This window comes from Ursus maritimus, unplaced genomic scaffold (assembly GCF_017311325.1).
Source record: "Ursus maritimus isolate PB19 unplaced genomic scaffold, ASM1731132v1 scaffold_35, whole genome shotgun sequence".
Classification (NCBI taxonomy): Eukaryota; Metazoa; Chordata; class Mammalia; order Carnivora; family Ursidae; genus Ursus; species Ursus maritimus.
Genome location: NW_024426119.1, coordinates 19,786,547 through 19,814,006, shown reverse-complemented (window position 1 = coordinate 19,814,006; position 27,460 = coordinate 19,786,547). Strand labels below are relative to the sequence as shown.

The window sequence follows — 27,460 nt, the reverse complement described above, 5'->3', positions numbered from 1 at the left end:
ATGTTTAATTTTCTATATTGTATGCAGTATCTTAAAAATTTTTATGGCCATAAGTAAGATCTTTTTTATTGTGCTTTTATCCTGTTTTATATTCAAAGACTTAACTCTGAGATACTGAAAAAATCTAAAATATAGCCAAAATACTGCCAAGTAGTTAAGCCATACTTAATGAGTCAAGAAAACAAATACATTTCACATTTTTATCAATAAAAGTTGTCATTGAGCTATATGACCTAGATAAATCTTTATATTGTTGGGGCTCATCCATAAAAATGAAAGGTTTTGACTCTGTGAACCCCAAGATCATTTTAGCTCTAGCTCTTTGCCCACTTGTATTCATAGAGAAGCTCCTCCAGCTTTCTACTAATAAGCAAAACTGAATTAATAAGTTTAAGAGCAATACTATGTAAGGTAGAAATGGATCCTGGCAGATTCAGACTTGAGTTAAAAAAAAAAAAAAAAATTAGTCCAGGCAACCCCTTCAGGTCCTTTCCCTCCTTGGGAGCTTTGTACTATCACTTTGCTATTGCTCAGTAAATCTTGCTTTGCTGTCCACCAAAAAAATAATAAATAGATAGATAAATAAATTTTAGTCCATCATTCATCATTGTTCATCTTGGGCCCAAGAGCAGTTGCAACTGAGAAATGTTTACCCCATGATGTATCTTAAATTGCACTGGAGAACTGTGGACCAGCCACCCCTGTTTTTTTCAGCTTACCTGAAACATGGGACCTAAAGGGCAGCAGATGGGGGATCAGCGGCCCTGGATTTGTGTCCCATTCTGCCAATCACTAGCTTTGTGATCTTATCAAGTCATTGAAGTGCTTTCAGGCATCAGTTTTTTTTATTTGCAAAGTGGAGTATATTTGATTAATCTTTTAGCTCTTGAGCTTCTCTGACAAGCCATAAATAAATAATTCCTTAACAAAACATGCTTAATTTATGTAGTCATCTGGGGTTTACTTTGACATATATTCATCTCAATTGATTCTCTGAACAATGTTTGGAGGCCAATGAGCAAACTATCCATGACCTTTTTGCAGAGCTGGGACTAGATTCCAGACTCCAGAGAATTTGGTAGTTTGCCCCCTTGCTTAGTAAGTGGCAGAGCCCCAACTGGGGCTTAGGACTTCTGATTCTTCAATTGTGTTCTTTTCTTTATATGACACATTGTCTTTCATTAAACCCTATAATCAGCCTTTGATACTTTTCAAGCATTCTGGCATATTTTCGAGCTCTTAAAATCATGAGGACCAACTATCCCTCTTCCCTTGGGGTTCAGCCTTGAAATTCTGTTTGATTTTAAACAATGTAAAACAGTTAACACTTTGTTCATGTGTATGTTTAAATGATTTCTTAAAGTACTCCATCTAATATTTATTCCTTTTCCTGATTCTCTTTCAGATAGCAGTTCTATGGATGAAAAGGTTTTAAATCATACTTTTTCTTCTCTCCTGAGGAACCTTGTCTTTTGTACATGTTTGTTTGTGACACATTAGACCTGTTGTGGTTCCTCTGTTGTAGTTGTGAAATGTGCATGTTATCGCAGCTTTCCATTCTTTGGTTGTCCTGTAAGTGTGCCCCCGATATGTTGCGTTTATGAAGAGGTTACACCTTGCCAGCTGCGCTTTCTTTAGCTTACACTTGCCAACCTAGGGGTCTGCTGCGGTCAAACTCAGCATCTGTTCTTAAGTCTGGTTAATCACGATCTCCCTGACTGATTAATGATGTTCACTGCACATAGCAAGTTTTAAGGGCAAATAGTATTGGGAATATGATATATTTTCCTGGACTGTGCCAGTGCTTCTCTTTAAATGCTGACAGCTAATTTCAAAACCTCCACTCACAAAAACACAGTAGCTTTGACTTGGAGCTGACCCTGCTTAGCATCTGTCATACTAGGTGTTACATGTCTAGTGCAGTTGACTTGTGTCCCAAATTCATGTATATGCAGCTACGGTATGCTAAAAGCCTGTTTGTTTTTCTTTTGTTTTTGTTTTTTTTTTTTTCTTGTTTTTGATTTAAGGCTCGGATAGTAAGTGGCAGCGATTTGGATGCTTCCAAATTCTCTGGGCTCCAGGCGATTGGTGGGTGAGTACATTCATAAGCTTTTTAATTCATTCCATTCATCAGTGGTACTTGGATGTGCTCTCAACATATGCATTTTGAACGCAGGATGCTGCATGATGGTATAATTAACTAGCCTTACTGTTGCTTTCTTATTTCACAAAGTAGCTTTTAGAGTTTTGTTTTGTTTTTAATAAAGTAGAACTGTGTGTGCATATATATTTAATTAATCTTACATGTGTCTATATACAAAGAAGAAATTCAAAATCACCTAAATGGATTAGTTATTTTCATTCTATACACAAATACACATAATTTTACATAAATGAGTTCACATTAATGCAATTAATATTATCTTTTGATCTGCTTATTTGAAATTAATGAAATATGCATGAATGTTGTATGTCAATAAGTCAATGAATGTAAACTTCATTGTTTTTAATGGTTGGATGAAAGTATTTAAAATTTAATCACAAAATAATGTATGAAGTATATTTTGCATGTAAAATACTCAGGAAGCAAAGGGTCTCATTTAATGCCCATGGTTACACATTGGTATCAGTTTGTAGCCTTTTTCTGTTGTTTGAATACATGTCATTGTTCCTTTAGGGTAAGCAGTTTTGTATTGTGTATCTTTGCCATAAACTAGGCCATTCGACAAACTAAGCCCTGATTTAGTAATGACATTGTAGCAAGTATTGTTATAATTGTTTCCTGTATAATGACTGATCTAATCCTTAAAATGGCCCTAGGAGGTAAGTACTAATTTGACCTTCATTTTACAAATTAAGGAACTGTTGTATGAAACAGTTTTAAAAAACCTTTCCCTCCATACAACTAATAAGTGGCCAAATCAGTACCCAAACCCAGCTAGTCTGGTTCTAGAGTCTGTGACCTTATTCATAATAGGCTATCCTGCATCTCCAACTTGTGGGGGTTTTCTCCTTTTCTCTTTGCCGTTTAACAGAGTGCCTTGGAAAACTTTCCACTTCATTATTTCTAACTGATGCAAATATTTCAAGACATATAGAATATTTATTTGTCTTCTGTTAATGGATTTTCAAGAATATTTCTAGGTGCCGGTATTGCAAATGATACTATAGCAAACGTAATAGATATTTAAAGTAAAATTGTCAGCCAAAACTTACGCACAGTATAAACATATAGAAGATTAGCTTTATAAGTGTTGACATTTGAACACGTGTGTGTACAATATAAAGAGAAGCAACATTTAGATTAGTGTATTACAGTTTTTTAGGTAAAGAAACAGTTTTACATTTATGTTTGTAATACTCTCATCTTTGAAAGTCTTCCATTAAATACATCCACATATTACTTTAGTTAAACACATAAAATTTCAACAAGTCACATCTTCATTACTTTTATGTCTGTAAACTCTTCAGTGTTCTTATATACGTGAGCAACCACTCACATCCCTATTACAATGCCACAGTGGTTTAAATGTAGTAGGAAAACTAGCTGAGATAAAAGGGCATTGTGGATTATTCATAGAAAATTTAGTTACTCAATGGATTACCCTCTCTCCCCTACCTCATACATGCTGTGTCTTTAAGTTTACTAGAAAATAACTTGACAAAATGAAATTTTATCTTAGAAAATAATTAGGTTGAATTCCAATTTGATTATTGGAACATGTATGTCATGATCTTGGAGACTTATCTGAATTTATAGTCTCAGGGTTCCTGCAACTCCTCCCTGTGGCATCCAGCGCTTAATAACAACTCGCTTGCCTAACTCATGTCTGAATATGAAGTTTTAAGAATGTCAAAGCAACAGAGTTCATCTACACCCATGTTTTAAGTGCAAGCTGTGTAAATGGTTAGCTAAAATAGATTATCTTTGCATTTTGAACAGATCCCTTCCATTTCACTTTTCCAAAAACTTCTTTTCGAAGACTTGCCAAGAGATTTTAGCATTATGATGGTATGGGAAAGGGATGATAATTTTCAGTCATCAAGAGAATTTGTCATTATCTGAATGCTTATTTCCTTTTGCAGAACCTGAAGGGTACATTTAAATATAGCCTTCAATCACAACCTCTTTCAGCAAGATTTACTTACTTTACTTTTTCTATAAATATTTTAAGATATATTTTTAGAGAATGAAATATTACTATATATATTCTAAATATTACAGCTTCTATTGTCTTGTAAACAGACTGGAGCAGACTTTCAAATGGAGTCACTTCTTCTTGACAATTCTCCATCCCTCTGTCCTCTACCTTCAACATTCCTAACCGGTTTAGAGCCAGACCACATTGATCCTTCCCTCCCCCTTCTCAAGTGTCAAAGAAGGAAAGATCTATACACACTGAAACCAGATAATGGAGTTAACAGTGCTGCTCTGATTTCTGCTCATCTTTGTACATCTTTTGTAAGTGTTGCTAGAAAAGAGATGGCAAACCTTTCTTTTTCCCATTTGTCAAAATAAAAAATCAGGTAGGCTCTGGAAAAAGAATCAGGAGAAAGAAAAAAAGATCAGAAGAAAGGAAGAGAAAAAGCTGGAAAAAATGCATGTTTTAGTGATAACATTAGTATTTAACATTGTACTTCTCCCAGTTGTTTTACAGGAATTTGGTAACTTTTATTTGTAAACTAAGGGTCCTTACAGAAGCACACACCAAGATATTAGAAGTACAAGAGCTTTCTGGGGGGAAACATCTGAGATAAGTGGTGAGACAGCAGGAGTAGATGAGAGAAATCTTTGGGCCATAATATGGGTCTGCCATTTGTGAGTGGAGAGAGGGGGGGAAGGAAGGAGAATTGGGCATAAAAAGCCTTAAACTGACCAATGAGGCTACAAGAAAGTGCCAGACCAATGGGGAGTCCTAGATAAAAGGTTTACTGTTAGAAGAATCCCACATTGTGCATATGTGGCCAGTTCTATTACCTCCACCATGTTCAGTCATTGGTTTGGATCAGCTTCATGAGTATGGCCTTTGGATGAATGCTGCAGTGGATTCTGGAAGTGTGGTGGCTGAAGGCTGTCATTCAACCACACTTTTCTCAGAAGATTTACTCTGACGGTTTTGAATGGCACACACCCCTGGTTACCCAGCCTCTAATAAGTCAATTTGATGAAACGATGAAACTACTTTAATAAATGATAGTGAATGAGGTCACACAAGTACCTTCTCAAATATGAATCACTTTTTAAAATTAGAATGGCATTCCTTTGGTTCTTTGTCTATAGCTTAAGTTCACCCTTCACTGGACATTTGTAGTCAGAGTTCCATTGAATGCATGATGAGGAATATTACAAGGCTTTTATATGGTGTCTTTCTAGTCTTCAGGTACTAGCCTTGTCTGCAGTAGAATTCAGGGAAGTCCACAAAACCATGAGAGTGAGAATAAGGGGAAGAATGTTAGGGAGAGGACATTCTGATCTTCTTTGTTCCTTTTCTTCTCTAGTTTTCTAAATTCTTTTCAGGATAGTTCTCTGGGAACTAAGTTCCTCGAGCCTATGTGAAAGGAAGGTTTATTTCCTGTCGTGGTTCTGAACCAGGCCATAGCTGCTTTCCTAATTCCAGGAATCTGGTGGTGACCTTGAAACCATTACTAGGATTATTAAACCTTGGCAGAAAATGGGTAATGTTGAGAGAGGTGAGAAAAAGAGAGAGATTGTTGAAGGGCAGGAAACTAGGAGATTGCCAAATAGAGGAAGAGCAGCTTCCATTTTGACCTCACTCTCAAATAGGTACAATTGGGGGAAAAAATGTGTATGTGTGTGTATTTGTATATGCATAAGTGTATATATATGTACATATATACAAAATTTTGCTGAAATTTTCAAGGTAATTTGATTATTGCCATGAGTAAATAATGTGATGAATATGAACAAGAAATTTTCAACTGAAGTTCTGAATAATTCCTTTGCTTTTAAATTTACCCTGATTAAAATAGTAATTTTTTGTTACTATTATAAAACCTAATACAAGTTTGGTTGTACAATATGTGGATATAGGTGGTTTAATATACTGATGATACTTGTCATGCTCGGACATTGCTTTTGTATTTCTCTCTAAAGTTGAAAAGGTTATATGATGACCTCATGCCCTATTTCCCACTCCTGGTCTTGACCTTCGTGTTTGGCCAGTGCCTAAAATCATTTAAGGTGGCAGCTAAGGTTTTTCTTACTCTCCAGAGGCTCTTAACTTTCCTTTTCTCATAGCAGTCTCATCTTGGGTAGCTGAGAATTATTCGTTTCACTTTTTCCTACCTACTCAGTAAATGAGATTCTCCCTTATCCCCTCATTTAACTTCCTTACTTTTATGGAAAGGCCCAGAAATTCTCCCAAGTTCAGCCAATGGCTCTTTCCACTTCTGTAATCCCTTCCTTGGGTCCATGGTTCATGCTACACAAAGAGCCCTGCATGCTCTGATCCAAGAGTGCCAGGTATTAAGAAAACGAGAGCCCCCATGTAAGCTTGCTTCAGTCGCAGTGGCAAGTTACTCTTTGGAGAGAAAGGGAAGCCTTTGTCTTTCTTTTACTTTTCAGTTAGTTGTTTTGTGTAAGAGTTCCTTTCACATCAGGGGATTCAGTATAGAGGGAGTTCACTATAGATTGACATAAAAATGAATTTGGATTAGAGTTTATTATTTTAAGAGCTAGCAGATGCAGACAGCTCTGCATTCCTAATTCGTTATTGGATAGCTATTCAAATCACCATGCCCATAATTTTTCAACTTATTTTTATTCGTATTGCCATTAATCTAGTTTTAATCCTCAATACCTTTTACCTAGGTGAATGCAAACTGATCTTCTTTCATTAATTCCTCCACATTAAGTTCAATCTATACACTGTTAAAGATTAATCTCCTTAAAGCACAGTCATTTCTATTTAAATGTGTTTAATGGTTCCTCATTTCTGCAGTGTAAAGTATGGATCTTTCTATATGGCTTTGAATATCTTGATTTCTATTTCTTCTTGATTACTATTTCTCTTTATAATAAGGAATTATCTCCCTTTTCTGTTTCCATTTGTGTCATTCCTCTGGTACATATGAATTTAAGTTGCATAAATTAAGAAAAATTTGTATCTTCCAACCTGATTTTAAATTCTTTAAGGGCATAGAGTTGGTCTTTTTCACTTAGATTTTCCTCCATAAAGCTTGAGAGTTCCTTGCCCATATGAAGACCTCACCTATAAATTAATCTTGTTTTGGATTTGGCAGTCTCTTAGATGAATTAGTTAGAATTATTTCTTAAAAGATTCAGGTCTACTGTGTTTTAGGAAAAAATTAATCCTGAAGCAATCATGGATTCATGATGAGGCGTACATGAGAAGTACTGGGAGTTTTAAAAACAGCTGGTCCCACCCCTCGCCCCAAATTCAGTGTTACTAAATCCCTATAGGGGAAAAAAAAAAAAATCAAGGGACTTTTCTCACACTAGATTTAATGTCAGTTGATCAGAAGGCCACTTTGCTTTTGATCTTGAATCCCTGTTTCTCTACTTGGGAGAAACTTACGAAGTTTGGCTTGAACGAATCCATAAAAATAAATATTACTCTAATTATGCTTAAATATAAATTTTGCCCTTTCATTCTCCCATCTGAAAACTTTAGCACTTTAGAACACCCTAGATATAAATTCACACTGTATTAAAGATTTTTTTAAATCAGTTCCATTATTACTCCAAGAAGGAGACCTTTTGTAATTAATGATTGAATGATCCTGTCACCTTGCTCTTTGTAAAAGTAATAAAGGGAGTTGTCTTGCTTAATCCATTAAAGGTTGAATAAAACCTGGCATCTCTTAGCTAATGTCAGACGCAGTCATGCCGCAGGGTAGTTAGATCAGCCAGAAAAGAATCTCATGCGAAGCTTGGGGAAGTCCCAGCCCTACCATAGACTCTCCGTAGTATCAGGCTCACAAGTCCCCAGCACCTGCCTACAGTCTTCCTACTGGGCAGACGCATCATATCCTATAGACCAAGGTTTGGCCTAGACAAAGAACCTCTTAATTGGGAAAGCTGAAAGCAATAAGGCCACCAACTTTCTAAAACCCATGTATTAAGAACTGGTTGCTAAGCTGCCATTAGCTTCCTATGCCCTCCTCTCCCCTCCTACCCGCCGAAAAAATGCTTATCTAATTTTGGCTTACTACCGGCAATCAGTTCTCTAATTTGGGGTCAGTTGAATGCTTCCCAAGGCTCACTTGGAAATTACTCAGGAAGCACTTGATATCTTCTTTATTTAGAAAATCATGGGGTCATTAGAGTATATCTTGATACGAGCCACAGAGGCCAGCTGTAAGGCTGCACTCCGATGTGTGGACCTACAAGACCCCAGGACCACAACCGTGACTCCTTCGGGAACCATGGAAAATATATTTTGGCACAGGATCAATGGAAGTAAGTGTTAAGTCACTACCATCTAAATCAGCCTTAAAACTTCATAGTGTTTGTGGAGTAGATTATAAACCATTTCCTTAGGAATATTGTTTTCCTACACACAGTGGCAAAAAACTTAGAGTACTCAAAGGACTGGGAAAATGAAGCTGTTAAGCTCAAGCAACTAATAGCTTATAGTTGACAGTGAGAGATTGACACCTTTCCATCATCTCATATTCAGGCCCATGTTTGTAGCTTGACATTCTTTCTTACTCAGACTACACACACAATTACCCACAGTCAACCCAGGGAGACTACATCAGAACATCCCCCCCGCCCCTCAGCTCCAATCCCCAGTGATACTGTTGAACTGGTTCTTCCACCTTTACACATCCACAGGAAACCTGATTTCTACCATCATAGAAGCCTTTTTTCTGTGCCTAGATGGCTGGCCATAGAAAGTTTTTCCAAATCCTTTTTTTTTTTTTAAGGATAAAAATCTTCAGGATCATCCTGGGCTGCAGGCAAGGGCAACCACAAACTTTAGTCATTGTATCAAGGCCATTTTTTTTTATTCTTAGAGATAGGTTTGTGTTTTAGATTCAGAGAATGCATACCACCCCCTCTTGTGTATCAACCCAAGATACAGATAATGTCTTCATTTCAGACAAGGAAACTACAGCCACCATCGACTCTTGGCAACTTTCCTTTAGCTAGTTCCTTGCACTGGAGCCTTCCATAGCTGTGCACAGCTCTGGTTAGGTCCTCAGAAAGGGCCTGCTTTTCCTTTTATCTTTAGGTGACTGCCGTTTGAAACTACACCCAACAAAGTGTCTGCCTTTCCTCAGTTTCTGGAATCACTAACTCCATAGTACTTGAGACATACTTTACTTTTTTATTTTTTTTAATTAATTTATTTATTTTTAAAGATTTTATTTGATAGAGAAAGAGAGGGAGAGAACACCAGCAGGGGGAGTGGGAGATGGAGAAGCAAGCTCCCTGCTGAGCAGAGAGCCTGACATGGGGTTTGATCCCAGGACCCTGGGATCATGACCTGAGCCAAAGACAGATGCTTAACTGACTAAGCCACCCAGGTGCCCCGTACTTGAGACATACTTGAAAGGAATCCCAAATCATACATTTTCCAAAGGTAGTATTTGTTAGGGTCCCGTCAGTTTTAGTGGTAGAAATTGGATCATACACCTAGCCCCTGAGGCCACATGCTTTCTCAGTTGGAAAAGTAAGGCAACCAACATTAGCTTAAGAGTGGTGCCTTCTCGCCTTTGTGATTCTTACTCAGGTTTTCTTTCGCCCTTCTGGGCTCCATCTCAAAAAAAAAAAAAGGAAAAGAAAAAACTCTCTCAAGCTGGTGCTTGTCATAATTTCTTTGGATTCCCAACATCCTGGGAACACCCATGTAATCAATCTAGCAGCTCCTGAGGACAATCCAGTCTCCGAAAAAATAAACTTCCTAGTTAAACTTGAGAGCATATTTGTTGGAGGGGGAGGCTTTGTGGGAGCACATTTTTCTAAAGCCTCCTCTGTGTTCAGTGTGCTTATTGAACATGTGTATGTTATTCATTTCCTGTATTTTTTTTTAAGATTTTATTTATTTAACAGACATAGAGACAGCCAGCGAGAGAGGGAACACAAGCAGGGGGAGTGGGAAAGGAAGAAGCAGGCCCCTAGCAGAAGAGCCTGATGTGGGGCTCGATCCCATAACGCCGGGATCACGCCCTGAGCCAAAGGCAGACGCTTAATGACTGCGCCACCCAGGCGCCCCCATTTCCTGTTCTTTAAATCAGATCTTTAATTATGACGTCTAAGTCTGACTTGGCTTAAATTTATTAGGAGATCAGTGAATCTTTTGGGATACACCATACAGAATCCAGTCTAATCCTCGAAGGCCTTTCAGACAGTTTATGTGTTTAACGAGTAGCAAATTAAAATCACTGATAGATCCTTGATAAAGATAATATTCAAGTAGTCAGTCTTTTAAAATAGTGCCAGTTCAGTAACTATGGAAAATATCTGTTACACTGAGCAGAATAATCACTTCCATTAGAAAAGTTAGATTACTTGTGTCATTACCAGTTTTGGTCAAAAAATATTGAAAATAACCCTATTAAATAAGATGGCAATTATAATGAGTATCATGGTTCCTCAGCCTGCTGGTTCTTTCCAAAATATAATTGATATGGCTGTTGAGTACACTTAACATACATAAAACGTCTTAGGAAAACAGGAGCACTGAACTTGATTATTGTTTTTCCCAAAAAAGTATATATCAAATGTGTTTTTAAGTATCTTTTGATAAATGAATGCCATATTCCATGAAGGTTAATGTTTCCTCTTATAGGCAGACTATAGTACAACAGAACAATAAAATAATCACTGCTAGCAAAATAGTATTTTTCCATAACCTTGTTCTTACTCTTACTGAAAGTAACCGGTTTTAGGGGCATCTGGGTGGCTCAGTCAGTTAAGCATCTGACTCTTGATTTCAATTCAGGTCATGATCTCAGGGTCATGAAATCGAGCCCCATGTCAGGCTCACGCTGGGTGTGAAGCCTGCTTAAGATTCTCTTTGCTCCTCCCCACCCTCCAACCACCCACATGTGTGGCCCCTCTCTCTAAAAAATTTAAAAAAACATAACAGATTTGTTTAATCTGCAATTCTTAATTAAATACAAACAGCTTGCTGTCAGAACCATGCCACAATTCTGTTACTGACTTTGTCTTCCTTAGTATTTAGAAACAGTATGAAGTAGAGAGTAAAAAGAAACATTTTCAATGTCATTTAAAAATGGGATGCTATCTCAAATTCATAATTATTATAAAGACATAATAACTAAAACCTTTTGAAATGTTAAAATATAATAGGCCCACATCTAAGCATTTTTTGTGCATTACCTCCTTTGATCCTCATCACAGTGTTTTGAGGTAAATGATACAATCATTGCATTGTTCAGGTAACATAAATGAGGCTTAGAGACATTAAATATGGTCAAAGTCAAACAGTGGCTAAGTGTCAGAGCCCAGGTTTGAAATGGGTCTACCTGACTCCAGATCTTGGCTGCTTTGCTATTAGACCAAACTGATTAATTTGCAAATAAATTATGCTTATTTCTGGTTTAGTTTTTTTTAATTGAATATTCTATTTTCAACTTAGTGTTTCATTATGTATTGGTCTTATAAGATTTCTAAGTAGGTATATCAATTAAATATTGTAGATATATTTCTACCTAGACCTCAGAAAGGCATTTGCTAAGGATTTTCAGAATAACCCCTAAAAAAGTCACCTAAATGAATTAATAATGGATTGAATGATGAGACCCAAAGTATGATAATTTGTGAATAATTTTGTATCCAGGGAGGCTCTGATGGAGTAGCTTTAGGGATCTCCTGTAGGCAGATTATTTTTAATTGAACAAGATGGAAATATAAAGGATCTGATTGTAGGCTTTGGGGGTAACATAAGGCTGGGCAAAATAACTAGTGTATTAGATGATGTAATTAATATCCAAAAGAACTTAGCATACTTCAATAATCTGAATCTAACAAGAAGTATAAATAGTGTACCAGTCAGGATAAGCTAGGTTGTAATACAGGAATATCTACCAAATCTCTGCATATTAATCAAGTAAAGTTTTGTCACTCATGCTACAACTTTAATACATATAAATACAGAGGAAGAGGATGCACGTTCCTCTTCATGGTTGCTTGGGGTACCAGGCTGGCAGAGGTGTATTTCCAATACATGCTTTCGTGACTGCACTGCAGAGAAATTAGAATGTGGCCAACAGGGCTCAAACTCTTAAAACTTTAACACATAGAGGGGATACAGCTCCCTTCTGCTGATGTTGCAATGGACAAAGCAAATAACAGGGCAGTAAGTAGGTTTAAAGGGAAGGTTGCAGTGCAATTCCACCATGTGCCTGAGAGGAGAAAAGAGCCGGAATGTTCTTGGATTCTATAGAAGAGAGGGGAATGTTAAATGCCAACACATGAAAAGGTTGAAATAGTCATCACATCCGGTGGCAGATCAATCAAGGTTGTGGCGATAGTGGGTGGTCTGGCAAGGTAAGCAGCCTTCGGGTGCACCAGGTGCCATGTCCGGAGTAGGGGCAAGAAGGTCTGCAGCTGATGGAACCCTGCTGCTTCTTGGGATCTCTGTCCTTGGTTCAGGGCACAACAGTTGAACACATGCAGATAGAAGAGACAGCTTGCAGATCAAACCGCAGATTGAAAAGGGATCTCAAATCAGACCATAGGAAAAGCCACCGGAGAACCGGGGATGCTGAATCTGGAAAAGAGAAGGTTCACATGAGAGGAGGTTAGAGGTCTTCAAATACTGAAGAGAGTAGGTGTGGAAAAGGGGTCAAATTGTCCTGAGCTTCCCACAGGGCAAAATATAGTAGGCAGACTTCTCAATGTGAGGAGAAATTTCCAAAGTGAGAACTGCCTTTGTGAAAACTAGGTTCCCCATTTCTAGAGCTATTTAAATAGCTTGTATGATGACTTGTTAGAAATGTTGCAAAGGGAAATTTAAATGTCAGATGCTTGAGTCTTTGAAGCTTCTTCCATTCTGAAAATTCTATTACATCTTATACTAATATCATATCCTAATATGATCACTGTAACCACCCATAAACTCAGTGGCTTAAAACAATGACTCCGCAGATCCTGTCTGCATTCACTTACACATGTATGGTCAGCTGGACAGGGACCACTTCTCACATGTCTGTGGGTGTCTGGCTATTGTCTGGGCAACAGAGGGGATTGGACTATGGGTTACTTGTCTAGCTGGGCAGATCAAGTTTATTTACATGGCAGTGACAAGATCCTCAGGGAACAATAGAAGCATGCAAGGCCACTTGAAGGCAAGGCTGGAACTGACAACCATCATTTTAGCTACATTTTATTGTCTAAAGCAAGTCATAAATCTGTATTCAAGGAACATGGACACAGACCCTGACTCTTCATGGGAGGAGTAAAGAACCAAGGCCATTTTTTATGATCAACTGTAAGCATATGTACCTACAATTAAATGTTCTTCAAAATTATCTATTTCTCATAATTTGAAGAATATAGAACGTTAGTTGATATATTTACCTCCACTTATAATACCACATCCTCTGTAGGTGGAATAATAATTGAAAAAAAAAAAAAAAGCAATTGCTTTGGAAGCATCAGAATCTCATTTTCGGTATTTACCCAATTATCTCAGTTACAGTACAGGGCGATTTACTTGCTAGTGGATAAAGTGCTCTGAAAATTTAAGAAAGGAAGATACTCCTGATTTGGAGTTACCAAGGCAGACTTTATGGAGAAGAGGACATTGAATTTAATTTTGAAGTTTGGATAGAATTTCAATGTTTGCATATGGAAAAGAAAATGCAGATCAGGAAGCAGTATAAAAACTTGAATAGTTTCACAGTCAAGAAAATATATTGAAGAAAAATGTGTCAGTATATCAAGGAGAGCAATGGAAGGTATATTTGGACAGGTAAATTGAAACTTTGAATTCCTGACTAAAGATATTAAATATATTTATCTTTTGAATGATAGTGCTATAATTTTGAATACCTACATCTTGTGAAAATGATGCAGGTGTTCTGGGAACATTAGTGGTTGAACAATAACCACTAGATAATGACCATGAAAAGAAAGAAACTATGAATTTCTCTTTAAAAGATAATATACTTTTCATTAACTAGAGCAAAGTCATCTGCCAAAAGCACAAGAAACTTAATTTTTAGATAGACATTAGTCTCCATAAGCAAGTGCACTCAGGCATAGCAGACAGCTCTTTTGCTTTGAGTACTTCTCTATAACTCTGTCAACCATGATAAACATCGCTGTAACTCTTGCTCATTATCTTGATGTTCAGACTCTAAGGTCGCAGGTAGGAAAGGCCAAAGCAGGAGACCGGTACAAGTCATCACTGCTAAGAACAATCTGAATATAATTTTTTTCACGTACGAGGGCACCATCTGCCACATAATCTTTACATATAAAGATCCCTTCAGGAAACAATACTCACAGAGTGACAACTACAGAAACTCATGTTTTCAAAAATTCCCCAAGTTTGGCAGTAAGATACATTTATTATTATTTTTTTTTTTATCAAGTATGGGAAGTACCGAAGCTATAGAGTGAAAGAAACCATGGATTGACATACAAGACAGTACCCTATCTGGGTCCGAGCTGAGGCTCAGATTTGTCCAATGTGATGAGATCTGTGAAAATTCTTCCCAGTGTATATATTTGTTTGTTTCGAGTTTATGCAGAATCTGAAGTGACTACTTGGACAGTATCACAATTGGGGTTTAGATTAAGACCTGTTTTATGAAAGACTGGATTAGCAGTCACAAAGTTGATGGGCCCCAGAATTCAGGAAGGACAGTGGAGTTCCTGTGAGAAGTCTTACCACAGGGGAACAAAGAACCTGACATGGCAATTCATACTCCGCAGTAAGACCTTAAACATCAGGGGAAAGGAGTTCCGGTTACTGGGTGTGTGTGTGTGTGTGTGTGTGTGTGTGTGTGTGTTGTGTTGTGTTGTGTTGTATAAGTAACTCTTAAGGAGAAACAAAAAGCTATGTGACGTTGAGCTGTTTCTTTGGGAAACAGTTCTGAAATCCCCGCTTGCCAACTCGGTGCAAACAATTCAAAGGGTACAAATTAGAAACAAAACACCAAGTGAGGGCAGATAATACCTTCACTTCTTCCACTTGGTCAATGGGACCCAAAGAGGGAACTATTCTACCTCATCTCTGAGGAAAAGACAAACAAATCGCGTGTTATAATGGCAAATACACAGAATTTGGAATTAGAAGGCCTAGTTTTAAGTTGACTCCATCATTTATTAGCTTAGTGAGCTTGGACAAGTCATTTAACCTGTGAATCATAATGCCTCATTTGAAATATGGATTATAATCATAATTAGCTTACAGGATCATTTAGAGTAGCTCACCTGTTGTACTTAGCACACATAAAAAGAACAGTCTTTGATACAGTATAGAAAAAGTAAAAGCTTTGCTTATGGTGTCCAGTGGAAGGCTTTCTTGTGTTTGAGGGGTTTTGCGGGACACAGGAACTTCCATGCTAAAACTGGGAAAATCCTGAGCAAACCAGGATTAGTTGGCCACCTGAGGGGAACTAGGGGACTCGAGCTGCCCCAGTTGGCCACTGAGAAAGTCTCTCTGGCATGATTAGCACACTTGTGAGACATGTAGCTTATATATGCTCTTGTTTAGAGATTTAAATTAGCAATATACATCCATCTATGAAGCTCTACTTCTCTGGGCTTCTGCCTGAGAAAATGCGTAGATTCAGGCTTAAAAAAGTAATTGCATATACCAGTTTCTTGCTTGGCATATTTCATTAGACTTGATTATTTGCCTCTTGAAAACCTATCTCAAGAAACCAAAGTAGACCTGTCTCCAGAAGGGCTAAGGGATGTGGAAGAGAGGGGCCTTAAGAGATAGAATGACAAGTCCATTTCTGAATTGAACAGTGTGGAGAAACTTGAGTGGAACAGAAATCTGTTCTATTGCCTCTTGGAGGAAGCCACAGTAAATACAACTCAGCAGGACAGCCTCATTTAAGGAAAAAAAAAATATGTTTGAGTGAAGACGTAGCAGATACTGACAAACTTCTTCCTTTTCATTGTGTCTCACAGTATAGTTTTTTGCTTTTATTAGATATTTATCTCAACTGAGATAAGACTTTTCCTTCCTATTGCAAGTTGGGGCATGGGTAGGATTTATGTCACTGTGTCGGCAGGAAGGGCCACCTTCTTGGAGTCAAAGCTGAAAGCCGATCTTACTGCTACTTAGAAATTTGTCACTTCCTGCATCACACCATTAAACATCTCCCTAATGGCAGTGTGTCTTATACTTTAGCCGTTTCATGCTCACTGTAGAGTGGGCTACAGTACACATCTAGTCTAGTAAACATGCTGATATAATAATTGCCTTGTTTCTCTAAGCATCCGAATTCTATTGTGAGACCACTGGGCCAGGCAGAATGAACACAGTAAAAATCTGACACACACTCTATATATAATCAATGTATTTGAGTAGAGAGGGAAAATTAAAGGAGCAGAACTGTAAAATTTCAAAGTCATGTCAACACATTTACTAAGGGCACACCAAGTGCAAAGCCACTGTTTATTTCATGGCTCTTTCTGACTAGAGGATGCAGAAGCATGAGGCCGTCTCTCTCCTCATGGATGTTGTGTTGTGTTAAAACTGTTGAGGGGATAAGACAGGCATGTGAATTACAAGAGACCATAGGAAACAAGAAAGAAAAACCAGGTGGTCTTGAGGCCAAAATACCCATTTATGATTTCTTGTTACTTAAGGCTCTATTGGCATGGACAGTGATTTGAACATTAGTAATCTAGTAATTTGGGAATTAGTAATCTAGTGTGGTAGATGAATAAGGTTTTGTTGGTACATTAAGGGTTTTGAAGATAGGTTAGTGCCAGATTGGGAAGGGCCTTGAATATCGGGTAAGAAGTATGTTTTTTGTTTTTTTTCCCTAACCTTTTATACCTCCAAATGCCTGAAGAATATGTTGGCTCACCATTGTGACAGTGGCATGCTGGAGAAAGCAACTGAATCTTGTGAATGCAGAAGAGCCATATGTACCTTCCTCTTTCTTGGGATATGATATTATTTGCATCATTTGTCCTTTCTTGAGTAAAGCACCAGTTTTAGGGAATCAGGAGCCAGGGGAGGCAGTTGAATAGGAAGTTAAAAATAATAATAATTATTTTTTTACATAATGAAGTTATATGTAATATATACTAGTTATAGGTGGAAGTTATACATAAAATATACTAGAAACCAGGCAATTGAAAGACTTTTGGAATATTATTGACAAAAAGCAGAGGGACTACTTCATCAGAACAATTGATGTCTTTAGCTTTAAGCATCTTCAACTTGAAGAAATATAAAATGCATGATCAAACAGAGATGTTGGGTAGACCCTTAGGAGTGAGGGGCTAGACCCTGGGTGACAATTTAACACTGGCATAAAGTTTTGAGCTTTAACTCCATGGAAGTGCTAGCTAGGTGGTAGTGGCACAGAAAGAGAGACTATGGAAACCTAGATTAAATGCCAAGAAAAAAGGATGTTGCTAACTCCTCATAACAATGAAAACAACTTCTTTCTCCTTAAATCGAGGAGCAAAAACTTATGGCACATGCTTGTCTTGAAAACTGTGGTAAGCCATTGATCACTCCAGGGTATCCTTAAATTATTTACACGTATTTGTGTTCCAAGACTAACTTAAAAAGATCTAGAGTCATTCATTCTCTTTTTTTTATTTAGAAATGGAATTCCTGAGCTTTAAATCTGGCATAATAGTCTGAGGTCTAGAATTAAATCCACCCTAAATAGCTATTCAGCAGTATAACCACCGGCAAGCTGCCTAATTTCTGTAAAACCATTCTTCACCAACATCAGAATAAGTCCAATTTCTGCCTCATTTTGTTATACTAAATGAATCAACATAGGTGGACGTTTCACACAATGTAGAGCTCACAGTGTTCATTACGAGCTGGTCACTAATAATTTCATGTTTTCAAATATCTATCTCTCTGATAATTTAATAGCTTAGATTTTTAAAGACCAAACTACAGTGTAATGAGAATTTAAGTATTCACAGCAATGAAAACCCTTTTAATGCGAGAAATACCCACATCTGCACATTCAGATTGGACTAGAATGCATCAGTCTAAAATGGGCTAAGAAAATCCAATGGGGATAACAGGACAGCCCCTCAATTAAAAGAGCTCAGCTGGTCCACACTCAGTGGGTTGTTATATATAGTTCTTTGGTCTATATTTAATCTCCATGTCATTCTATAAATTGAATAATAAGAATAAAAAGAATAAAATCAGCTGGCCAATTTGGGCCCAGGATGGAGGTCTAGACTAGCAGTACTCATAAAGCCATAATTTGCTACCTGGCAATTGTGCCTAGTTGGACGGTGGTACAAGGCTTTCTGGGGTCAATGGTTTTGTCCAGGGAAACTGCAACTGGCTGATTTAATTACTTATTAATATTTCAGTGGACTGGGAGAATTAATAATACTGCCGCAATTTCTCTTACAATGGGAATAAACCTCCCAGTATTTTTGTAAGTTCAGAGTTTTCCTTTGTTTTGGTATTTTTATGTTTTGTTTTATATTAAATACAGCAGGCCTTTTGTAAATTAGCAAGCAAATGGCTTTTTCTAAGCAACTCTGTGTCCCTGCCATAGATGGATTTGTGATTTTGCTAAAGCACAGATTTTATGTTGGTCATCTAAAATTCTCATTTCCATTCTGCCTTGCCCTCTAGTTATTAGGAAACTACATATGGTAGAGTCATTTTGTTATATGTAAATCTCTATGAGTGTGTGTGAGAGAGAATGACAAGTATCTACTGCTCAAAAGGTGGGTTTTTTATTTTTTTGTTATTCTGTTTGTTGGTTTTTCTCTCATATAGCAGACTACAACCTAGAACTCCAAAAGGGCTGTGGTCCCAGACAAGTGGCTTGAATATAATCCTTGTTAATTTCATTAGGAAGGTAGGGACACATCCGTTTCCCTGTTTGGCTCATTCTAGGCCTCATTTCTAGTAATGGCATAATTTAGGGACCCAACTCCCTGGGTTTGTATCATTATGAAATAATAGATGAACAAACCAAAAGACATTTGGAGGCATTACCTGGGCCAGCCTTTGCAATCAGAGATATTTGAACTATGGTGGTTCCATGCTAGAAGATACCATAGCAGGGATATTCCAAAACCTCTTTCCCTTTAAAACATACTCTGATATTTTACCACCTTTGCTATCTGATTAAGGGTCTTTTTGTCAAAACCAGAGTCCTGCTTTTAAATCAGTTTATCTCATTATGTTCTCTACCTTTTATTTTTTTTAATTTTATTTAAAGATTTTATTTATCTGAGAAAGAGAGAACATGCATGGCGGGGGCGGTGGGAGAGAAGCAGGCTCCCTGATGAGCAAGGAGCCTGTTGTGGGGCTTGATCCCAGGACCCTAGGATCATGACCTCAGCCAAATGCAGACGCTTAACTGACTTAGCTACCAGGTGCCCCTCCTTGACTTTTTAGAACAGTTCCAGAAAATTGACCTTTCCCTGGCTATTAGTGAGAAAGGTCTCTTGGGGTCTCTGGATTCAAGAATCTTCCCCCACATCTTTCCATTGCATCTAAAGAAAACCAGTTTGCATTCTGTTTAATATGTTTTGTTTTGTTTTTTAGTTTCCACTTAATTTATCAGCTCTCTAATCTTTTATAGAGCTGTGTTTTAGAAAATTCTGAGTTTAAAATAATACCCTAAATAATCCCTTTTCATATCCTACCAGATAAAGCATGAGGGGGAAATCTAGAGAAAACATACGTTGAACAATCCAAATCGCTGAGTTTAGTTTTAACTTTCCAACCTATGTTCCCCAAGCAGGTGAGAGAAGAGACCTCTATAAAGTAAAATTATGCCGTATTTTGGGATTTTCTTGTTTTTCCTGTCTCCCTTTGCAAATATAGTGTATATTATCTATATCTATATCTATATCTATATCTATATCTATATCTATATCATATATATATATATATATATATATATATGATATGATAGCAGCCCTACAAATATCTCCACATCTTAATCCCTGAAACTTGTGAATATATTACTTCATTTGGGCAGAAGGAGCACCGTGGATTCAGGATCTTGAAATGGGGAGATTTTTCTGGGTTATCTATAATTATGTAATTGTAAGTGTTTTTATAAGAGAAGCAGAAGGGTTAGAGAAAGACATGTGACAACGGACAGGAGGCAGAGGTCTGAGTGATGCAGTGAAGGGGGCCACAAGCCAAGGAATACAGGCAGCTTCAGCCCCTAGAAGCTGGGAAAGGCAAGGAAATGGATTTTCCCCTCAAGCACCAGTAGGAACACAGCCCTGCTGACACCTTGATTTTAGGACTTCTTACCAGAATGGTAAGATAATAAACTTGTGTTACTTTAAGCCACTAAATTTGTGGTCCTTTGTTGGCAGCCGGTAGGAAACTAACACCCTCTCTTTCTCTCTGTATATATTTTTTAATGGGTCTAAATCATCTTTAAGCCTTGCCACCAGAGCACTTTGCATCTTCTGGAACATCTTTTCAGTCTGTCATTTACTCTGTAACCTTGGACTTAATGTCTGCCCCTCAATTCCCTCATCTGTAAGATGGTAATCACCTGATAAAGCGAGAATTAAGTGAGACAGTGGGATTAAAAAATAGCAATATCTGGCATATACTGCTTATTACAGTTTAGTTTTTAATACTCTTCCAGAAATATTCTAAATATACGCATATAATTATTACACATTTAAGTGCAAATAATTTTTAAATATTACACTAACCATCACATTCTTGTTAAAAACCTTAATACAGATGCTTCCTTATGTAAGAGTTTTCAACTTCTAACTTTCATATGCTCTGTAGCAAAAGTGTATCACTGCCGATATTAATATGAGGTGGAGAGAATTTTTGTCCACAGTCCTTTTGTTCTTAGCTCAGGCTATGGTGTTCAGTGCTTGGTCATTTTTGAGGTAGTTTATGAATACCATAACCCCAACATGTCTGTTAAATTCAACAGCAGTGAGACTACCAAAACATGAACAACTTCAGAAAGTAGAGTTCTAGGATTAAATTGGAAATGAAAGAGAAAAATAAAAGAAAGATATCATATATGCATATGAAATAAGTTGGCAAGCCAAACATTTGAAGGATGTGAATAAATCTTACAACACAGCAAGTGCCTACTGCAGTTGACACTGATCGAGAATCAATAAAAGTGATTCGTGAAATGGAAAAATATTAAAAATGTGGCTGGAACATTTATATCAATTTGGTCACCCATTAACCGAATATTAATGCAGAAGAAGGTGAAGCAGAGGAGAGTCCTGCTGATGAAACAGACGTTGTCCACAAGTTGGCTAGGCTAACAGCCCATCCAGAGAGCCACAACATCGAACTGAAACGTGGCAAGGAAGCTGTTGCAGGTAATTCAGCTATTGAAGCAGAACCTGGCAGAGACCATCAAAGAGCGTGGGCGTTTGCTTAAAACCTTTCAACACAGATGAAAATTGTCCCTTTAAAAAAGTCTGAGAAAACGTTTAGAAGATTGCGTCTGGTTAAACACCTTTATTTTTCATTTTTTAATTCCAGTCTAGTTCACGGACAGTGTTAAATTAGTTTCAGGTGTACAACATAGGGATTCAACAGTTGTATACATTGCTCAGTGCTCACCAGGGTAAGTGTACTCTTAATCCCCATCACCTATTTCACCCATCTCCCACCCATCTCCCTTCTGATAACCATAAGTTTGTTCTCTAGAGTTGAGTCTTTTTCGTTTTTGTCTCTTTTTTTCTTTGTTCATATGTTTTGCTTCTTAAATTCCATGTATGAGTGAAATCATATGGTATTTATCTTTCTCTGACTTATTATGCTTAACATTAAACAGCTTTTATGGACTAATTCACAAGGCCATTTGGTGAAAATACATGGCATGGACACAGCTTAAATTTCTCTTAGTCATTTTGCATTTACGCTAATGGAATTATGAACAACTTTTCAGAACCCAGCCTCTTCCCGAGTATGGGATTTTCTCTGTGTAGAAAAGCTATTGATTTTTTAGCATTTTGCATATTACCGGCCACTTTACTAAGGTCTCTTGTCAATTTTGATAGTTGCTCAATTGACTACTGCTGTTTCCAGGGTCCTTCTCTGTAAATAGTGGCATTCCATTCCTCTTGGAATTAAAGTTCAGTATGCTGAATGTGAACTGGAAGGCTCAGGCTGCCTCCTCAGCCTATCTAATGCCCCTCTGGTCTCGATTCACTCCACTGCCCACCATTCTGGCCTGTTTTGTTTCCTTGAATGTGATGATTCTATTTTCTAGTGTTGGGGCTTTAAGCTGTTTTCATTAACTGGAGTGGTCTTTGACACACCTACACCTCTCCTCACCAACTCTTGTCCATACCTTAGATCTCTGCTTATGGGACTATTCTTCCAAGAAACATTCCCCTGTCCTATATATAGTTTATGTTAGATCACTCTGTTCTCTTTCATAGTGGCACTGCTTTTCCTTCAAGGAACATTTCACTATCTATGAATCTCTCTCTTTTATGTGATGTGTTTGATATCTATCTTCTTTCCCACAAAGTTGTAAGCTTCATATCAGCAAGGACAGTTTTGGGGGGTTTTTTGTTTGTTTGTTTTGTTGTGGGTTTTTTTGCCAATCACTATACACCTACGCCTAGCAGAGTACATGTTATATAGTAGGAGCTCAATAAATACTGTTTAAAAATTGAATGCTATCAAAATGGGTTTCTGTCTCTTTCAGATAAGACCTTGCTGTCACCTATCTAGAAGGAAAGAAGAAAAGCTTGTCACTAGCATAATATGCATGTCCAAAAGTGACTTAATAGATTTGCACTTGAGAAGCATTTGTATTTGAGAAGTATACAACATGATAATGGAGAGTTTTTCTAATGATGGAATGCTCAGACATAAAGCCACAGGGTGCTAAAAGAAGAAAAATGAGAAAAACACCATCATTTAGCTCATAACCGCACAGGTGACTGTTCATTCCAAGTTCACATTTGGCAAAAGATATATAAATAGTATAAAGGGAGTATAAATATGAGAGAATATGATCTGTAGACTTTGGGGGATTTCAAAATGCTACTGTCATCATATATGGTACCGAGAGACTGTTTTTAGATTAAATACACGGGTAAGGGTTTTTTTAAATTGGCTTTTTCCTTACAATGTCCTATTTTTCTGAGATAGAGCCATTTCATTTGAGGAAGTTGTAGAATTGTATGTGTTGTAATATACACCGTGTACATTAAGTTCTTTGGAGTCTAGAGATGATGCGTGGAAGGTTCAGTACTCTGCTAGAGACAGCTCTGCAAACAATACTCCACAGCTGAGTCTTTTTCACTAGGCTTTTTTTTTTTTTTTCCTCCACAACAAGACACTTCAGGAATCCCCCTTCTTTCACAAATACCTAATGACTAAACTGACCTAAACGTACAAGCCACTATTTCAGTCAGGGACTGGGCAGGAAACAGCATTACAAAACAGGAGAACTGAAGAGGTTGGTTTATGAAAGGGACTGCTTAGAAAGTGTGGATATAGGAAAACCACAAGGGTGGGCATATACATTATATACAGTAGGACAAACCCATTTTAAGTGTACAATGAGTTTTGTCAGGTGGACACACACTTGTGTAACCAGCTCAATAAAGATGTAGAATATTTCCATCATTGCAAAACATTCTCTCTCGTCCGTTTATAATCAATCCCTCACCCTCACATGTCCATTTATAATCAATCCCTCAGGCTGCAGGTAATCACTGAGCAACTTTCAATCACTATAGATGAATTGTACCTGTTCTCGATTTTCTTACATATATGTGGAATAATACAGTAAGTACTCTGGACTCCAGCTTCTTTGGCTTAGCATAATATTGTTGACTGTATCAGTGGTCATTTTCTTTTTATTGCTGAGTAGTATGTTTTAAAGCTATTCTAGGTCCTTCTGAATTTCCATATAAATTTCTACAAGTTCTAAAAAAATGTCTGCTGGAGTTATACTTGTTAACACATTAAATCTCTTGATCAGTTGCTAGTTGGTTGTCATCTTAAAAATAATGAGCGTTCTCATCAAAGGACATGAAATATCTCTCCACTTGGGTTTTCATTGATTTCTCTTTGCATGTATTATTATTATTATTATTATTATTATTATTATTATTTTAGTTTGTAGTGTATGGTTTTTTGCAAGTATTTGTTAAATTCGTTTCTAGGTGTTTCATGGTTTTGAATGATGTTGTAAATTGTACTTCAGAAAATTTTACTTTCCAATTTTTTGTTTCTTAGAATTAGAGATGGAATTTATTTTTGAAATCTTGATCTTATATTCTGCAACCTTGCAAAAATCACTAGTTTTTATACCTGTAGCTTGCTTAGAATTTTCTATGTATGCAACCCTGCCATTTACATAAACAGTTTTATCCTTCCTTTCCATATATGGCTGTTGCATAGAGGATGAGGAAATACTTCTATTTCTGTGACTTTATTTTAGATATTTGGGTTATTATATTTAAAAAAATAATAAGAAAGTAAATGCAGCACGAAATAGAATTTTCTTTTATACAAATTACATCTTCTCCAGGAATATGGAAGTTTCTACTGCTAGTGAGCTGGCTTATTTATATAATCAACTCTCATTTATTTGTGTATAGATTATTCATAGAAAAGTCTTTTAATTTTTAATCATACCCTTGCTATTTTAATTCATATCAAAATTGAGCAAATGGTTTGGTTCAGGTGCGCTGTAATCGTATTCTCTAATGTATAATGTCAAGAAATAAAACTAAAACACAAAGATTAAAACCAACTCGCACTTACAACAAACCAACTTCTTAAATAAGCGATGATTCTACTTTAGTCTCAAATTCTTAAAGCAAAGTGAAGCCTGGACCATACATCAATTCCATAATTAGTTTTGGACCTTGGTCTCAGGGAGCTAATAGGCTAACAGGGGAGATGGACTCACAAACAACTAATGAAAATAAGAGCTTTAATAAAAGAGCAGACCTAAGAAGGGGGGCTGGGGAGAGGCTACATTCAGAAAGTGGCAATAAAGATGTGTTCATGTGAGCTGGGTCTAGAGAAATGAATAAGGATTGTCATAGAGACTAGAAGGAGAATTTTTCAGTGCCAGTAATGCAGGATTTTTGAGAGGAGGTACAAACTGACTCAGCGAATATGGGGAACTAGAGGAATTTCAGCATGGAGATAATAAAGCTAATGTGTACATGAGCAAAGACGGGGTGAGGGTGTAGGCACAGCCTCCATTGTGAAGGGTATACTATGCTGAGGAGCATGCGTTTTATACAGAAAGCTTTTTAAAATTCGTGTAGGATTTTATTTTTTTATTTTTTATTTTTTTTAAAAGATTTTATTTATTTATTTGACAGAGATAGAGACAGCCAGCGAGAGAGGGAACACAAGCAGGGGGAGTGGGAGAGGAAGAAGCAGGCTCATAGCGGAGGAGCCTGACGTGGGGCTCGATCCCGTAACGCCGGGATCACGCCCTGAGCCGAAGGCAGACGCTTAACCGCTGTGCCACCCAGGCGCCCCCGTGTAGGATTTTAATCAATAGAATTGACCCAGTAGATTGAATTCTTAGCTTATAAGCATGGAGAGAGGGAAAACAGTTAGAATACTATTGTAAAAAATCTGGATGAAAGAAAACCCAAAACGAAAGTCTGAAAAAAAAAATAGCGAGAATAAAGAGGAGAGGATAAATTCTCTACTTATTTAGGTGGTGAAATTTAAAAGACTTGTGATGAACTAGATATGTTGGAGGGACATGGCATTGAGAGAGAGAGGGCCAAAGCTAGGTTTAGATTCCATCTGGCGGTGGATGAAGAATGAAAGAGAACAATTAACATCTGTTTGGAAGGGTATCAGCCACTAATGTCAAAGTCATATACCCTGGAACTCCATGCTTACTCAAGGACAGCGGATCAAAATCAAGATTCAAATACAGAGATCTTTACAACAGCAGAAAAGGGAGCAAGGCATCTGCAGAAGTCATACAACGGTGCCTGTAGGGTGTCACTAACGCATCAGTTCTGTGAGACCAATGTTATCACCCACATCTAAAAGGAGTTTCTCAGAGAGATTAGTTATCTACCAAAGTCACTCAGCTAGTAGATAGCAGAACCCAAATGTGAACCCAAGTCTGCTGAAATCCATGTAATTCACAGGATTCAAAAAGAGATGAAGTGATACAAAAATTGAGTGCGGGGAGGAAATTACTGTGCTGAGCTTATAATGTTAGAGATAAAATGATGCCTGGAGATCATCTGATTTTTGGTTCTGAACTCTGATATTTTCCATGAGTATAATCCATCACCTCAAACTGGATCTAGAATCTTGTCATGAAGTCAGTAGTATAAACTTTTATTCCTAAAGGCTGTCTCTAAATAGAAAAATTTGTGCAAAGCAAGATGTGTGTGTGTGTGTGTGTGTGTGTGTGTGTAAAGGTTCATAAGGTGGCCACATGTAACACTTCTGAGGGAAATTATTAACTAGTATGATTTATACATTATTAATAGTATATCCCATTCACTCTCAGAAGAATTTCCAATTTAGGTGCTATGTTTTATAGTTACCTAAAAATATTTATTTCCAAGACCTAAAATTTGGTTGCCCATCATTGTTCAATCACGTGACTTTCAGTAAGAGGTTTAACATAGATTTCCTTGAGGTGGTCTGAATTTTAAGTAAAGTCAGGCTATTTCCCCAAATTTAAGATTTAATGCACTTTTCCTTAATCTTATACCTCACAGCTAATAAACTTCCTGCTATGGTACAACTAAATTATTGAATGAATGAAAAATTGATAAATCTCCTTGGACTTCAGGGTGCAATTTAAATTACATTTACTTTTAATAACTTGATTCTGACAAGTGTTCATTTAGGAGTTTGGCTGTATGGGGCTAGGACATCAGATACTGTAACTTTAAGGGATTTCAATTATGCAGAATTGTTCTTGTCACTTTGTAAATTTGTAAGGGTAAAGTGAGCTTATTTAGAGAAGCTTAGTTCCTATAATAACTGGACCATGGTATACAAATTTATCTGAAACTGATTTATCTTAGAAAATTGGAGTATATACTTTTAGTTAAACTACTTCTGTCATCTGCTTTCTCACATCATGAGATACAGAATACTGAGTCAATAGATTATAAAATAGATTATAATCAGTGGATTATAAAACATGAAATGAGTAAAATGAGGTGGATGGTCTGGATCCTATTGTCAAATACGGTAGTCACTAGCCACAGATGAGTATCAAGCACTTGAAATGTTGCTAGTCCGAATAGAGATGCATTATAAGTATAAACACATGTTGAATTTCAAATAATTGGTATGATAAAAATATATCTTATTTC

At 37.1% G+C, this 27,460-nt stretch overlaps 1 protein-coding gene across 2 annotated transcripts in view; it reads left to right on the top strand.

Annotated features, from left to right (window-relative positions):
• The window catches only part of UNC13C (unc-13 homolog C), a 538,361-nt gene that overhangs the window by 117,421 nt on the left and 393,480 nt on the right, over positions 1-27,460 (top strand). For both annotated transcript variants that reach the window (XM_008705990.2, XM_040620622.1), the window contains exons 2-3: positions 1,406-1,428; positions 2,028-2,092. In XM_008705990.2, the coding sequence (XP_008704212.2) occupies positions 1,406-1,428; positions 2,028-2,092 (88 nt within the window). The remainder of the gene's footprint in view (positions 1-1,405; positions 1,429-2,027; positions 2,093-27,460) is intronic.